We start from the raw sequence: 18,007 nt of genomic DNA, 5'->3' as shown, positions 1-18,007 counted from the left end.
AGGGTGTCGGGAGTAGGCGGTTTAAAGGAGGGCCGAGGCGACGCTCGGTGCTTCCTGGCTTTTGCCTGGCCTGTCCGGAGCCGTGTTCCGTTCTGCTTCCTTAGGAGGGACAGGCTTCGCCGCTGCTGCCACGCCCGTTTTCTTCATGTCCTTGCTTGTTCTGATTTAGTAGCCACAAAGTCTGCGGGAGCTTGGCTAGTAACTCCAAGGAATAATAGGTTCTACAGTTCTAACAGCTATTAGGTGATATGTTGTGTGTAAAAGTAGAGCTTATAACAAGGGCATGATTTGCCTAAACTTTAAAGTAATTACTAGAGACAGACAAGTATTCCTATTTCCCTTACTGCACAGGCACTGGCCCACTAGAGCAACCCAAGATGTTCCAAGGGGGTAGGGCAGATGGTTGACTACTCTTACACTAAAACCAGTAAGAGGATATATGTTACAGAAGTATATAATACAAAACACCCCTATCAATGCTTTTTGGGTTTTTTTGCCCCACCTCCTGTTTTTTTTCAAGACACTATGCCATTCCAAGGAGCAAACTAAGAACAACTCCACTTTTAACTCCCTGTAAAATATAAGTTTTACTGTATCTATAGCAGTCTGATAAAGAAAACCTAAATAGCTTTGTCGTATCACAATGTCCTTGTTCTGGCAATTCACATATGTTACTGTCACTCTTAACATTCTGTAGTTCAAAAGCATACCTACCACTAAACTAAGTTTGCTGTTAAAAATAAATTAAAAAAGCTCACAACCAGTGTAGATTAACTTCTGGCATGTTGGCTACAAAAATCCTAGAAGCATAACTATTTAGAATTCAGTGTTGAAGAAAACAAGACATTTCTCACATCTTTTGCTACATTAACCATTACCATGAAGTTGTAGCTTCAAAATTTACACATTCTGTAGAAGTAGAATACTAAAGAAAGGTACTTCCAGGACACTGTAATGGAATTCACACCTTGTAAAAAATGTTTTGTGCATCTGAAGTATCAGGATTTAATAAATCTTGCTTTATTTGTTTCAGGGAATTTTGTGGCGTTTTCTTTTTGTCTCATTTCTCCCCTGCCTCTCCCCACCCCCTCATTTCACTCAAGACTGTAAATGTGCCAGAATATTTATAGACTTACTCTTTCTAGATTGTGTGGATTTGCTTTTCCCAGGTTTCCAAAGAAATTAGAGGCAGTTTTAACAAACTAGATCAAAAATTGCTAAAGAAAATGCTAGATTGATACTGCCACTGATTTCTTAGCTAGCTACCAACAGAAAGCTGAAACTGTAATATCTTGTGGCCCTGAAAATGCCACTTGTACTTTGTACTTCACAGACACCACACTTCTCCTGTGTCAAGTTTAAAACACAGGTTTATAAAACCTTAAAAATTGTGCTAAATTACTCTTGACCAGAGAAAACAATCTGTTCTAGACAAAAGCTACATGAATTAACCCAGTTGTAGGTAGTTCTGCACTGACTATAGAGCTGCGGGAGGGAACTCTAGCTTCCAGATGTGTTTGAAAGTTTCTAGTAGCAGTAACTTGGAAATAGGTTTCTAAAACTCACATTCCACAAGGGAAATAATACACTCAAAACCCACTTTAGTATTTATTATAGGATGTATTTTTTAGGCTACTAAAGAAGAGTGACAATCTCACACTCAGACAAAAGACTCCTGCTGCACTCTCTAGCAGGGTGGAGTAAGAACACAGGTTTATCACGGACACTATACAAATGTGATTGTCGTGAACTAATGTATAACCAGCTTTTTTGCAAAACTCTTTGTACTTAGGCTATGACTGGGTAACTACCCTGACGCACACTTCTTATAAAAAAGGCAACACAGAAGTAGTAATGAGTTTATAAAAAATGCTGCTCCAAGATATCAGGTGTGCAGAGCTATAAGTTTACTTCAGAATAAAACACAGACATAGGGGAGAATCAAAACTTTTAGAGTTGTACTTGACCATGTATTTGGACAAAGCAGAATTACGCTGCATATAACAAACAGTAAAATTTCTTAAAAGTTGTTACAAATATTTTACTTTCTACCTGTACGATCATTAACATAGTTTACTATATCAAGATTTTTTTCTAAAGGCATAAAACAAAAACAATCCCTCTAAACTACTTTCCAACAGTAAAATTTAAGTAAAATGCTTACATTCATTTAACAACAAAAAAAAAAAAAAACATTATTAAAAATGTTGTGTGGATGGTGCAAGAGCTGCTCTTTCAGCTACAGCCTTCTTCCAGGGTTATTCCTGTGGAAGGAAAGAAAACAGTCTTGTAAACTGTTGATAACCAAACTGACATTTCTTAAAGTGACCCTCCCCCCCCAATTACTTGGAATACTGCAAGTAAGCTGTCTGATCTACAGTTCACTAAACCATTTACCTTTTCCTCTTTGCGTCTGTCCTTTTCTTCATTGTTCTCAATTGTTTCTTCTTCATCTTCCACAATCCCATCCCCTTGATACTTGTCATGAGTCCACTTCGGACTGCTACCTGACTTTTTGAAGTTAAAGCGCCCTCTGCCACGCTGGAAAGTACCACGGCCTCGTCCTCTTTTGGCCCAATAATCCACACCATCGTCCCTGTCATCGTGCTACAATAACACCAGACAAAGATAAAGGTTAGGCTACTAACATTTCAGACGTGTTCTAGAACATTTACACTACACATAGAAAAAGGAAAACAAAAAACATGCACCCCACAAAAAACACACTAAGTGAATTTAACAGTTTAGATTATAATTTACAGATTACATTATGAAGTACGTTTCATAATTCACGATGCTACAACTAAAACCACAACAACAGAAGTGGCTTAAGAGCCCTTATTAGCTGTGGGTCTACTCAAACGTTTGTGAGTAACAAATCAGTTATCACTTCACTCAGAAGAAAGAATGGCTTACTAATTTTGAGGGAAAAAAATGTAAAGGAAGAAGCTCTAGGAGTGTGCTAGATTTTTTTTTTATTTTCACTTTAATGCACAGGTAAGAATTTTTTGTACTTATTAAGGAAAGGTAATTTAAGGCAGTTTTCAGAAACACTGCTTCACAGGGGAAATGAAGTTGAAACTATGTAAAAGTGACATTAAGAAACAGCTGAATTTCTCTGGTTAATAAGCTTAAAGTTTGCTGTCTTGCTACCAAATATAGTAGCCTTATATATATACACATGAGCCTCAGACTTCTGACAATAATTTCAACTATTGCATGAACACTACAGACTGTTTAATATCAACAAGGTTTATATTTATTAGAGTGAGGTACACTTGCTTCAACATTTTTTTTTTGCCTTGTGATTTGGAAAGAAATCTGAACTATTAAACACATACCACACCTATATAAAGCAGTTTATTATCAATTATTTATTGTAATAACAGTTAAAGGGTGGCTTTTTGAATTTAAAAACCTTTTTAGAGATGAGAAAAAACACTTTAATAGCTACAAATATTTGTTCTAGCTACCTCAGAATTTCTTAATGGACTATGACATCTCTTTTTATGTTTATATATCAGAAGTTTGTATACATGTGGGGAGATGGAGGAGAACTCCTTGTACAAATATCCAAATTGTGACTGCATTATTTTTTTGATTACCTGTTAACATATTTGTGACAAACAATAATGCTATAGGAGAGGGTCTAATCTCCATTACTTAAGATTTTTTCAGTGGTGACAGTATCTTTAAGTTTGCACTGTGAAGGAAATCAAATGGACCGTAGACTACGTATTCAGTATACTACACTGCTTACTAGGTGGTACATCAATAGTCCTCCTTTGATAATCCAGATGGAAGAGAGGCATCAAAACTGAACTTTTTTCCTTATGATTGTCACACTGCTCAACTAAGAACAGAAGGACTGCTACTGACAGAGTCAGCTGACAAACATCCACAAATACTATCAGCTTTTCTTGGTTTTCCACTTTTGCAGACTTCCAGAAAGCATGAATGCCACACAGACATAAATCTAGGAAACCAGAAGTCTTTCTGGTTTAAAATTTAACTTTAATAATTTTAGTCTGAGTCTGCCTTCTTCCCACTCACTGATGAAAGTTTTGGAGATGAGCTCCTGTCAGACCTCAGCTATTGCCAGCCTGCTGCAGAAAGATGCAAGAGAAGCAGAACCAGGGACTATAAGAACCCTGGTGTTCTCATGGTTACACCACTTGGGTCCCTGTCTGCACATGCATGCTACTTCTACACTTGTAGAAAGTTTGAAAAAACAAAAGCATGCATAAGATATCGAGTTCTCCACACCCACCAAGAAGTATTTCTTGCTTTTTGGGGTATATTCAGGATCCCACTCCTCTTCCTTCGGTCTCTTCTGAAAAGTAGTATTTGAGTTGCTGGGACCAGTATTTGTTCCAGCAAAGACTCCTCTGGCTCTTCCTCTGCCCCTAATTCGAAACTGATTAACCAAGATGTCATTTAATCCATTTACATAAAACCACAAAGAAGAGTTCAAGTGATCTATTACTAAATATGCTCTGTGTTTAATTACAGTATCTGCAAGAGTAAAACCATTTTAAAATTCACATATTTCCTTCAGTAATACATTCAAGCATTCACTTTGAAAAAAATGATCCTATTAACTGAAAGACATTTGAGTTCTTGGCATAAATTTACCCACAACCACCAAAAAGAAATCTCCTTTGACTGCTAGCAAAATAGTGCTGAGGGGAAAAAAGGTCAGAAGCTTCTGAAGCTGTTCACAGACAAAACCAATCAGAAACACTAGATTGAAAGAGGGAGAAAACTGTCAGGGGGAGAAGAAAGGCAATTTATAGTTGGTTGTGTCAGTAATGAGAAAATTATTCTAGATTACATACAAACAATGAACTTTTCAAATAAGTATATCCACTTTGTGTTACTCAAACATTTTTAACTGAGATTAAGAAATGTACTTCAGGCCAAACTAAATGTCAAGTGAGTAAATTCTTTATTTGGAAAAATCAACAATATGTACTGTACTGAGTAGCAATGCTCGTAGTAAAAAATGGTGTCTGAAATATTCTTTATAAAGAATTAACAGGATTTTAAAATGTTAGGCTAGAAAGTCTTACAGCAACAAAAGAAAATAATTCTGAATACACTAAGGAGTAATGTGTACAGTTCCCCCAGCACGGAAATACTTAGTTTGTAGAAAACCTTAAACAATAGTTTGTCCTCCATTCAAGGGGAGAAGAAAGATTAAGTTGAGTAGACAGACTGCTAAAACCTGTGGTTACTACAGAACATGATTTCCAAAATGAGCCCAGTTAAAAAAACACAGAACTGGGTCTTCAGAGCAACTGTACAAAAACATGACTAGGAAGTAATTTCATTTGTTAAAAACAAGTATGTTCCATGAATAATAGTTAATAGCTTTTTTTTTTTGTCTAACTTAAAGAGAGGAGTATTATACACACCTAGTTTCACAAATCCGCAACACTGAATGCAGAATTTATGCTGGACAGTTTTAAAACTACTCTGAATTCAAAGAGATGGAAACACAATCTATAAGGCTCCTAAGACCTATCTAATGCACTGCAGGCAAGCAGTCAAAAAAAAAAAAAAAAGAATTGAGAGTCACTTGGAAAGCAACAAACTATCACCTGAAAAAAACCTGTATGAGAGAAAATGCTACAGGCTTTGTTTCCAATAGGTTCAAATCCTTTACAAAATTAGGGCACAACAAGCAGTACCATGATGGTGGAGAAGGATGCAGACAAAATTATGGCAGAATGAAAAAACAAAGAAAAAAAAAAAAAAGAGAGACACCAGCATTTCCTCTATTAGGCCCTATGATCAGATTCCCTGGAAGAAAAATACGCAGAGCTTTCCTCTACGCTGTATTAACACTCCACCACTGCCAAGCCATCTCTCAGGCAAAGAAATAGAGGAGGTGAACTCCACTATGGTGTTATTTTTATGGGCTTACTGCAAAGACATCACAAAAAGGACAGAGTACATTTTCTATAGGAAGAGAAAAACTTTTCAACACAACTTTTACACACAGAATTCTTTAGAAGCTGGATAGTAATGACACTGTAGATTCTACATCTTTATTTCTGTGTTCCTACTGCAAAACTGTTTGTGTTTATGCACAAGAAGCCTAACACTAATATTACTTTAGTCAGCCTTAGTGAAAAATCATCGCTGATTTACCACAAAATAGATGACTTAGCTTGTTAGTCTTCTCTATCCAGCAAGCTATGCCCTCCCAGTATATCAAGGCTTCCTGGTTTGGGAAGGCTTCACAACCAAAACATTTTATTTACTCCAAAAGCAAAGCAGTACTTCCTGGAATGCAGCCATTAGCCTTAACTACAAAGATATCCCTACACTAGCCAGCCTGCACATTTGATAGTATCCAAGCTGTATCCCTAAAGAGAAGCTCTGAGTCAACAGGTTGGTCTGTTCAGATCCTCCTGTTCCTACACAGTTTGTCCAATAAGCCTGTGTGTGCCCATGTAGGTTGTTAGGGAGCAACTGACCAGTTTTTAGTGCATAGTCAGAACTGGCAGCCAGCAGTAGTTAAATCAGAAGAAGTCTATTAGATTTCTAGTTCACATCTACTTAAATTTCATGTAAATTAGCATCTCTTTCACAGTATGTACAATCTGGTTTTATAAAGCAGAAAGACTTCCACTAATCCCGAGTTTTCTTCAGCTGATTCTCTTTGAGGAGGGGGTTTTACTTTTAACTGTGCCACTAGCCTACACAGCTAGAAATTGTGCTGATACTGTCATATTCGATGCCTACACCATCCAAGAATTTATACATTTATGCCAAACAGATGTTCCTTAGTGGAACTGTAGTTAAAAAAAATAACAAGAAAGGAGGAAATGACACATTTTTAATGTTGTATATTTTGCAGTTTTCTCCTAAGTAGCTGGTTTTTTTTTTTAGAAAGAAGATTCAAGCCTTAACTCAAGTGTTGTACACCCCACAAGCATTTCAGACCCTCTCGTGTGTAGTTCAAAGCCTTCTTTACACTACCACAAACAATTCCATGTACACTTACACCAAACAATGTTTTTTAGCATTGTTTAGTCTTAATTACAAGCTACAAGAAGGAATCATTGTCAAAGTATAAAATTACTCCTACCCGTTATGTAAGTCTATTTGACAGTTTTTGCCATCCAAACATGGAATTTGCTTTTTCTAATGTGCGTTTTGGTTTGGAGTTTTTTTGTTGGTTTTTTTTGGAGGGTTAAGTGTTCCTTCTCTTCTCAAGGCTGCCCTTCATTGTGGCCTTCATTGTTCCTAATCTTACCTAACGCTTCTACATTTCCTATTTAAACATCAGTCATTACACTTAGCTGGAAACATTAACTTCTAAGATTTTTCTGAAGACTGTAGTGGTCAATGTGTCACTTTCCAAATCACAATGCTAAAACACATTCCAGAGCCAAATTAATGAGCTTTCATGCTCGTTGCAGGTAGTCCAAGCCAAAAAAAAAAAAACCCCACTGAAAAATAACAAGTATACCATCTCCTCTACTCAATCCAGCTGTTTCAAGGTTGATGTATATTTTTAATCATACGCCATTCTCCATTTAAAAGCTGCAGGCATCACACACAAAGGAGGGTAAAACCAAACAGAAAATGACAGGGAAAAACAAGCTGCAGGGTAAGAGGTACCAGATCACAAGATTGCATCTTCACAGAAAGGTAAATGTTCATATCCTATCAAGAAACAGCATAACTACAAAAGAGCAAGCAATAAGCAAAGAATAGTTTTTCTAACCCTCACACTAGGGTTTCTAATGGCATGATAATGCATATTTACACACCAATTTACCACTACTGGACAGTACTGGGGAAAAAGCTAATCAGGTTTTGTACATCATTCAAAAGAATTCAAAAATCCCTGCTATGAAAGAAGCCTAGACTAACATTAATCACTGCAACACTTCCTCATCTTGTTTGTTATACTCTTACTATTGGTGAAGTGTTCACACTTCAGGGGAAGAATAAGAGTAACTTACAAAAGTGCCTCTTGGCCTGTTGACTCCTGCAAAACCAGAGTATTCTTTCTGTTCGTGGTGGGTTTTGAACTCTTCATCTCTTTCTTTCTTGCAATCCTTTTCTTCTCGAGAACTGGATGAGGAAGAAGATGGGGAGGAAGATGGGGAGGACCGAGCACGGTCTTGATCTCTTTTTTGTTTACTGAAAAATAAAAAGATACACTGCGTGCTGTTTTAAAAGTACTAGATAGTCTGTAACATGCTATCCTAAAAAGGGGTCTCTTTAAATTTTATAAAAAACTATCCCCCTTCTGGTTATAACAAGTCACATAAACATTACATATTTCAGATGTTAAGGTGAGGTATAGTTCCACTTTCCAGCCTCCTTTTACACATTTAAATGCACTGTGTCTATTATTGCTAGTGAGTTGGAAAGCAGCAGTCTGCAAACTGCAAATATAGTTTTTCTAGGTTTTGATGCCAGCAAGAGATTATTACTTTTAGGATCTGCCCTTCTCAGGCAGAAAAAAAAAAAAAGGAAACTGAAGGGAAGAAAACCCCCAAGGCAAAGTTTTACAGTAACTTTAAATAGCTCAGTTTGCACACTGTTGAGAAGATATAATGTGGGCTTCCCTACCTACAGAACTAGCCAGTGGAAGATAATGTGGATACCAAAGTCAGAAAGCAAATGGGAGACAGGAATCGTAAGTAAAAATTCATTGTATATCCAGTACAAAGCAGGGAAAAATTAACAGCAAGACTTTTAGTAACCCCACAGTAGTACTAATTTACCCCTTCTTACAAGACTTTAATGCTCTACTCAAAAGAAGGTCATACCTGAAGTAACTCTTACCACTGCTACACAGTATCCACTAAAATATGCTAACATTTTTTTTTTTTTTCCTTAAAAACAGCCCACTGGCTTTAGACAAAAATAAAAACACCCCTTCTCACCCATGTTAAAACCTAAGTATCAGTAAGACTCTCATACTCTGAGTGTTATGAGTTGAAAAAGTGCGGAATCAAGCATAACGAGCCAAAGTTCTTACACAAACTGTTTATAGAAATGTACTGCATTGAAGTCCAACCTCCTGATGTAGCCTGGATAATAGGACAGATTAATTTGTCATTTTTTTTTTCAGTGTTAGCTTGCTATTCCAAAGTTTTTGTCCTCATCCACCATAAGCCGTGTAAAAGACAGATAATACATATTTGCTGTAAAACAAATAATTGTAATTGTTTAAATTTAAATGTTCCATTATACATTGAAAATTGAAAGCAATTAAGCTTACAATTACAAAAGGCTAATCAGAAGCTAAAAACCTATATCGGGAATTCAAATATTTACCTGTCATCTTTGTAAGATTTGTAATCCTTGTAATCTTTTGGCGTTTTCTCGTGCTTTCTTGACCCACTGGATTCCCTGGAACCCTTTGAGTCCCCTCGCTCTTTACTGCGCTCTTTTCTACGGCGGTCAATGTCATGCCGAAGATCAGCAGAATCACACCTTAATTTTTTATCCCCCTGTAAACAAATACGCATTTTGGAACAAAATTTTGAAATAAAACATCTGGAAGAAAATCCGAATGAAAAAGGCAAGTTGTGCACCAATTTTCTAGAACACAAGATTGAATTTACCTATTTTTTCAACAAACTCTTCAGCACACAAATCGACTCTTAAGTGAAGGCCCTTTACATGCAATGGCTAGATCTAAAAAAAGAATAGCTAAGAATTTCAATTTCAAACAAGCATTCCCATCATGCCAATGGGTACCTATTTTCAGATGCAGACAGACCACAACACATGGCTTGGGAGGATGTTTTAAGTACTCATTTCTTCTGGTCAATTGTTTTTAACAGAGTACAAGCACCGCTGCAGTTCAACCACACTACTCACCAGCTACCTCAGTACTTTTTTTTCCCCCTCCCTCCCTTCTATTCTTTGTCCTTGGCAGCTTAGTGCCACAAACTTGGTCAACAGATGTTGAAGAAGAAAGGAAGGGTGGGAGAAGACTTGACCTTAAATGCCACATTATCAATACAGCAAAATCACGTTACATAAACTGGCTTCTTGGTAACATGTTTCTCTCAAAGGGGGGAAAAAAACAACCGTTCTAGATACAAGAAACATAATTTTGTGGTTTTTATATACAAACACAAATTTCAAGTTCAGATTTCAAGGAAAACACATTAAGTTCAGAAATACAGATAGGAAGTTTATTTAGAACCTACTTTTTGACTTTCTTCTTTAAAGACTCTCTCTTCACCTGCTAAACGGGTATGCTTCCTCAGGGCACTTGGAGAGATGTCAATCCTCCTAAATGTAAAATAAAAGCAGTGTCTTGCCATAGGTGTATGTGAATGCTAACGCACTCAGACGTTTCTTTTCAACAGAAAGCCGAGAAACAAGGCATTTTTGCAGTAGAACAAACTTTGTGCGATAGAAAACCCCTCTATCAGAATACAGAATCACAACTAAAGATTTAAAAAAACTTGGTTCTGTTCTGTGTGAAGTAGGTTAAGAAACACAAATACAGAAAATACGAGGTTTGATATTTCATATTTTAAGTACAGCTTTGAAATACAAAAATGTTTAATGAGTCATTTCATAAGATCAGTCTATGTAGCCAGTTCAAAATCCACCATACCCCAAGAAATCATCAACATTATGATCGTCTGCTGTCAAGTCAAAAATACTTGACTGTTAAGAAAACTTGTAAAGCCAGATACTGAATATGGAGATAATGTATCCTCACATGCAAGACAAATATAGTACACTGCATCATAAAGCCATAGCACATGATCAAAAACTACATCTGCATGCCTACCTTCTTACCTTTCAAGCTCTTAAATTTTTCAGAAAACTGCTGTAAGTTAAGACACACAAACACTAAAGTAGTATGAGATGGAACATTTCACACTGAAGAAAAAAGATGCATGTACAGGGCTTCTTTTCATCTTCAAGACATATGCCCCTCAATATTTGAGCACTGCATGTGAGAAAAGTAAATATATCCCAAATGAGATACAGAGGTAGAAAAGACATCTGCTACAAGACCACAGATGAAGCCAGACTTAGCTCTTTTACAAAAGGGGGTGGAGGGGCCTGGCAGGGCATATTGCTATTTCATATTTACACAGAAATTGACAAATTACTCCATACAGATTAGAAAAAATATCCTGGATTCTCAAAAGTAGTATTAGCAGATGTTATTTGAGACACAAAGCATCTACATGTACAGTTAGCATATACCTATGTATTTCTGGGCTCTTTTGCCGGGTGCAGTGTTCTTCAGTAGCTTTTTGATACGTGGTGAACCTCTCATTTAGGGTCATTCCAGCTGACTTGAAGTATTGCTCTGTTGATTACAATAGAAAAACACTGTTTCATTAGTTTAATTCAACTGATGGATATTCTACTCCTGACAGAAAGGCAAGTAGCAGGCAAGTAACACAGTATTTTCAATAAATCTGTCAGGACAAGCAAATGTGGCGTTTTCCCTATTTTTACGCATTCTATAACCCAAAGGAACAGTGCACAGCATCACTGCAAGTCTACTTATGACTATGCCATGACTGTACTGTATCTAATTCAAGCATCATTTATTGATTGAACTTGCTCTTTTTCAATGACATTTTCCTCTAATGAAAGAGAAAGGAGCAATTTCTTAACAGTTATTTTATACTTTGCCCGTAAGAGAAAATGAAGTTACTGTGAGTAACTGAATACTTGATTCATCTCCTCTAACTTAAATTCAGTGAAAACAAGTAATGTGTGCTTCAAGAACTACACGAATCATATGACCTAACAAGTAATTTCTTAAAGGAATACAATTTCCTGACTTGAACTTATGATGATAAACGATCCAAGACAATTAAAACACCTATATATATACATATATATAAGTAAATTCATTTAAGCATCTGGCATCTTGGCAAACTTGACAACTTCTCTGACAAATTTTTTTATTCCTCTAGAGACAGTTAAAATAGCAACAGCAAAACTCAGTTTTTAAACCAGCTCAACAAATGTGTTTAAATGTAATATAGAAATACATAAAGTCATGAGCTATGAAATGTTACATATGAAGCAAGCTATCTGCTTAACAGGTCAACATACATCTGTATCAACTTACCGCCCGGAATCCAGTATTTGTCTCATAACCAACCATTAAAACTTGAAACGGCCACTACAAGGGTAGTGCCTCAATCATAATTCCATCAAACACAGGAATTTGAGCTAGCAACTCTGTTTTTATGCCATTTTTGCCAGGAAGACAGAAGGTTCAACTTTGCCTGTTTGGCATCTGTATCTTTCAACAGCTATTTTAGTTTTGTAACATGGATTTTGCCATTTCAAAACACATTCCAGGACCTAGTTACAATGAAAAAGAAAACATCACTGGGCATTTTCAGCTCTACATTAATAAAGAGCTGTTCAGACTGGTCGCATCACACCATTAATGAACATAACTTCAATTTGTCAAAATAGTTACTAAAATCCAATCACAGACCACAATAAATTCAAAACTTAAAGAGAGATTCTGCTTTCAAAAACAACCACAACTGTACACATTCCAATAGCTTGACCAGACAGGCTGTTAAGATGTTACATTTACCAGGTAGTCATTGAACATAGAAAATTTACAGGAAAAAAAGTCTATTCTGTGATCAACACGTGAGAGCTTCAGGAATATTATTTCACCTACAGCCTACATATGCACCACATAAGCAAACACTTACAGAAGCTCTCACTGGAATGAGCCTTAAATCTCTTTGCATATCAACAGAAGATACTTTCACAAGAAATCATACTCTAAACAGGTGTCCCAAAAATAATTTTTAAAAACTAATACATTATCATAATATATTACTGTTGACTGTGACTTTCTTCTTTATAAGTAACTAAAAATGCCGGAAATCACTTGGCCTTCATAATGCCAACAAAATGAGACTTTTAATGGAACCTTAGCACGTACTTCTAGGACATAAATCTTTGCAATTTTAGAAACTAAAGCATCTTAAAAAACAATGCTTACAGACAGATACACTGAAACCGGTCACCTAACTAAGCATTTCCACATTCCCCCTTTGCATGATGATCCAGAAAAATTATTTTTACTAGCAAATTCTTCCATATTATCTCAGTACATTAAACACATGAAGACAACAGCCCAGTGAAATAAAGTAAATGTTATGGGAAAAAAAAAAAAACAAAACTGGTATTTAATGAACTCTCCAGCTATCCTCACTGGATTTCAGGGAATTACCTATTTTTCCACCAGAAAACTCTGACAGGATATGTGACCTAAATGAAACACATCTACTTTGATGGCGGGGGTTTGGGTTTTACAGGGTTTTGGGGGGGTTTATTGTTGTGGTTATCATTAGTTGAGTTTTTTTCATTTTGGTGTTGTTCTATTCACAGTAAGCAACAGCCTCTACTGTTAAATTACTAAATAATTAGTGTATAATTAATTTAATGGAGGTTTCTTTAGCCACTGCCAAGTTCCTGCAAGCAAAATTCCTGGCTCCAGCACTAGAATACTGTCAAACAGGAACAAAATTAAGTATCAGTAAAGAATTGTATTAAATAAAGTTAAATAAATTAAATAAAATTAATTAATTAAATAAATAAAAATAAAATTAAGTATCAGTGTATTTTAGTATCATTTAGAGCACAATTTTTCTTCAATTTTTTCAAAGAAAAACTCCCTCCTAATAAGAACCTGGAAATAACCTCTACAGTGCTCCAAAAAGAATGCCATTGTGTTTACAGTGCAAGAGACACTTGTCAGCCTACACTGCCCCTCTTCACAAAAAAATTGTGTTAGAGCCATTAAAATAAAACTAAGTGAGACTGACCAATGTAGTATATTTAAACTACACTGTGAACGCTCAAACTTATATGCTACTTAAGTTCAAAAATTTACCCAGAAGTATAGTATAACTGCTATTGTGCTCTACACTGCTTAAGGTTTTTTTATACTGGCTTCTCTGAGTATTATTTTTCTAATTATTTTCACGCGTACTTCAGAAGAAAGTCTACGTGAACGTTAAAGGAGGGCTGAAATCTTCCCATACTAGAGACAGCAAACGGGCTTCAAGTGAAGCTGCCAGGCGTGTATTCGGCACAATAAACTGAATACGTACCTTTGACATGATGAACCAACGAGACAATGTGCTGAATAAATGACTCTGACGTGCTTTTGCTGGCCTGTGGCAACTTAATGTGGTCAAAGATGGATCGGAACTCTTGCTCCTTCTTGACGGAATGGACAAGTGTGCTAGCAAGCAGCCTGTCTTTAGTCAAGGAAGCAGGTCTAAAATGCATCAACAACAAAAGAGACACACAAAAAGAAACCACTGGTTTAAATAAAGATGAATGACACTGCAGGCAGGTGGAGAGCCACACTGTAAAGTGGAAGCATTTACCTATTGGAATCATCAAGAGGTACTGGTGCCATTTTGAGTTTAACTTCAGGACGATGGGAGTCACTGGCTATCATTTTGATCCTAAGTGGGCTCTCCTCTCTGAAGGTGGATTTTTCTCTCGCATCCAGATTCTTGTGTAGAGGGGGACTGTAATCAAAGAGTTCTTTGAGCTTTTCAGACTTTACCTGCTCAGGTGACTGAGTTTCTTTCTTCATCATTAGTCTCTCAGAACTCTTGTCTTCTTCCTTGTGCTTATCTTTTGTTGCACTAGGCCTTTCCACTACATAGCCAGTCTCTTTAAGCTTAAAACTTTTCTCGTCTCTAAATCCATCGCTCTCTCTATTGCCCTTGATTGATATTTTAGATTTGTATTTGGCTCCTTCCTCCTCAGCATTCCGGTGAGATGCAGTAGGAAAATTTTTACCCTGATCTGCCAGGACAGACTTTCTGAACTGTCTGTAATCCTCTGTCTCCTCTGTGTCCTCCCCTTCAGAGTCATTAAACTTTTCTTTCCCAGTCTCTTTATCTACAAAAAAATCTAATGTCTCCTGTTCCTCCCATTCCCGTTCTCCCTCTGTCCTCCCTTTTTCTGATCCTCTCTCCTTCTGGGCCTCCTTCTCCCTGGTATTACCCCTATCAAGCAGGTATACTCTAGACTCTTCATCTGTGTACCTGTGGATAGCAAAGAAGAGACTGGTAACTCTGGATTGCATTCATTCCAGTTCACTTGCATTCCTCTTTTGTGCCAATCCCACACCAAGAAGAAGAAAATACATTCCTGTGAACAATTCAACTTCAGCATGCAAGGACTGGCACACCATTAACACTGTACCCATGGTCACTCACATACTACTGGAGGCATCTGAAGAGTATAATGCCTTTCTGCAGAATATCTAGAAATTCTCTGCTTGAGTTTACAAACAAGCCAGTAGGTTGTTTATCCTTTCTTAATCAGTACCCAGTTCCAAATTCTCTTACACAAGTCATTTTTTTTCCCCCAAATTCACACCGTAATTAATTTTTGTTCTTTCAGAAAAAAAAAAGTTAAGAGTAACATTATAAAATAAAAAGTGTATTACTTTCAAGATCCTGCACGCTTCTAAGACAATTCCAAAATCTGACACAGACATAATGTATTCACTATATTGTCTACAAGCAGGGACCGCTTACAAAGCGGCTCTCCTCAACGCAGAAACACACTCACCAGTTAACTACTGCAGCCACTGCCTAATCCATACATTATTTTCACATAGGGCCTAATACGTTCACCCACTCCAACACACCTAACCCAGGGGACATCGTATTTTTCATCTTCCAAGCAGTATATTTTTCCATAATAGATCTCTGACTTGACTAATTCATTTGAATTCATTTGAAAGCCTACAATCAAGCCTATATAGCACAGTCACCGTTTTGGCCTATAACTGATCCACTGAAGTACAACTCACATTAGAAAGGAACAGTCTAACATCAGCAATATTTTTACATCTTTAAAAAATTGTGTTAGACAGCAAATTTAAGAAATTTACATTAATTGAAAAATATACATTGAAATGTAAATACACTGTCCTTTACATTGATAGAGTGATGTTAAGAACACCAAGACCTAACCTCTTTCCTAAGTCATGCAAGTCAAGGCATCAAAGTTGTCATAACGCACTGCACAATTAGCAATTGATGCTGTTTATGTTGTCAAAGAAATCACTGTACAACATCTGCATTTTCAAATTTCAGGAGATTTGCATTTCCAACTACATGAAGCATTAAAATTTTAAATTACTCTAAGAGAATTCACTATCAAACAAGCAAGTCTGATGCACTGTTCCAATTAAGATTTTCTTTCTTAACCATAAATGGAACGTAAGAAAATATATCATAAAAGGAAAAGCACACACCAAGTTTCCCCTGAAGAACATAGGTCCCTATCTCCACTAGTCAACAGCTAAGAACTCGAAGCATCTTAGGAGGATAAGGCATGTTCCAAGCTCCACTCCAGCTAGGCTAACATGAGCAACACTTATTCCACAGTACCTGGTACCGTGTTTTCCAAGGCACAGCGATCACCTTGTCAAAACTCCGTAACAGACACAGCATTTTCAGAGGTGACAAGAGGCTTGTAATTTAAGCCTTACCTTTTAATGAACTTTCCACCTTTTGCAGTCTCCTGTTCGCCACCCTCAGGGTAAAAAGACCGCACTCGAGCTTCCTCCCGAGGAGTACTCTGTGGTGGGATTGTCTTTGCAGGGCTTCTCCTCGAGGGGACATGATGCAAGGGGCTATTCTGAGAAGGGCTGTAACGGCTGGAACCATTTCCAAGAGAACCAGAGCCAGACCTCTCAGGACTATGCTGAATGGAATGGGAATGTTGAGGTGTGTCCTTTGCTGAGTGGGCTGTGCTAAGCAAAGGGGCATCAGAGCAAGATGAGCTCTGACTAGGTGGGGTGGCAATAGAAGGACTATGGGGTGACCTTGGACTGTTATCATACGCTGAAAGGCCAGGCCAAATGTCGCCAGAAGCTGCTGATGATTTGTTAAAATCGTCAAGAGACTCTGATGGGTCATGTTCAAATGTATCTTTCTGTTCATCTTGTGATTTATTTTTCAAGGGGCTGTCTTGTAAAGGAGCCCCTTCGGTTTTCTTTGCCTGCTTTTCCAGAGACGCACGTCTTTTGGAAGAAACAGGTGATTTGCTGTATGGGGATGAAGAACGAGATGAAGAGGACCTTGGGGACCTGGAAGATCTGTAAGATCGACGAGATCTGCTCCGGGACCTCTGGGAAGACACAGACCTTCGTTTTGGACTTCTGGAACGTGAACGGCCACGCCTAGGACTTCGGGAGTGTCTTCGGTTCCAGACAGGCCTATAACCTCCACGATGGTATCTACCACCTCCTCCTTGATAATACCCTCTACCTCTTCCTCTGTAACCATAGGGACGTCTCATTCCTCTATTATTTCTGTAATCTCTGCGATAATCTCTAGAATAAACACGATCCCTGCTGCGAGATCGTGAGTATGTCCTTGACCGAGACCTAGAACTAGAATTAAAAAGCAAACATTAACATTTGACAATTGGAGAATTTAAAAAAAAAAAAAAAGACAATGAATGCTATGTTTCTCAGTCAGATTGGTAAAAGGAATCAGACTAACAGTCTCAAAGTACCTCCTACAATCTGCTTATTATTTCTGTCTCAAAGGATTATAATAAACATGTCTAGACTCCTCAGGACTGTGAAACTTGGACTTTGGCATCACATGACTTAGGACATTACCAGCCCCCCAGTGGCCTGTCCTGCCATTTTACTAGAGATTATCACCACCCTGGAGCATTTCATTCAGTTCCTCAGCCACCACAGTTCACAGCCTCGAACATGAAGTTACATGACCCACAATTTAATGTGCCAGCCTGCGGACAGCAGCTGATGAGGCAGTAAATGTTCAACTCAGCCACTTCTTTTACAGGACATGGCAATGGCCACTAGTTAGAAAGATGAGGCAAAGGCTGGAGGTAACTGAGAAGACAAGATACAGCCAAGCTTATCTTCTGAAGCCTTAAGTTACTCCAGATCTGAAAAGCTGCATGAAAAATACAGAACAAATCACAGGGAAAG

General features: G+C 37.4%; 1 protein-coding gene across 1 annotated transcript in view; it reads right to left on the bottom strand.

The window, feature by feature from the left end:
• Positions 1-1,948: 1,948 nt before the first annotated feature.
• The window catches only part of BCLAF1 (BCL2-associated transcription factor 1), an 18,580-nt gene continuing 2,521 nt past the window's right edge, over positions 1,949-18,007 (bottom strand). The window contains exons 3-12 of the mRNA XM_008949691.1: positions 16,529-17,434; positions 14,397-15,068; positions 14,115-14,284; positions 11,215-11,320; positions 10,194-10,278; positions 9,310-9,485; positions 7,983-8,163; positions 4,271-4,417; positions 2,398-2,607; positions 1,949-2,264 (exon numbers count right to left, since the gene is read on the bottom strand). Coding sequence (XP_008947939.1) covers positions 2,259-2,264; positions 2,398-2,607; positions 4,271-4,417; positions 7,983-8,163; positions 9,310-9,485; positions 10,194-10,278; positions 11,215-11,320; positions 14,115-14,284; positions 14,397-15,068; positions 16,529-17,434 — 2,659 coding nt within the window. The 3' untranslated portion in view covers positions 1,949-2,258. The remainder of the gene's footprint in view (positions 2,265-2,397; positions 2,608-4,270; positions 4,418-7,982; positions 8,164-9,309; positions 9,486-10,193; positions 10,279-11,214; positions 11,321-14,114; positions 14,285-14,396; positions 15,069-16,528; positions 17,435-18,007) is intronic.

The sequence above is a fragment of the Merops nubicus genome, unplaced genomic scaffold (assembly GCF_000691845.1).
Source record: "Merops nubicus isolate BGI_N331 unplaced genomic scaffold, ASM69184v1 scaffold42381, whole genome shotgun sequence".
In the NCBI taxonomy this organism is placed as follows: Eukaryota; Metazoa; Chordata; class Aves; order Coraciiformes; family Meropidae; genus Merops; species Merops nubicus.
This window is presented reverse-complemented; position numbering and strand designations above follow the sequence as displayed.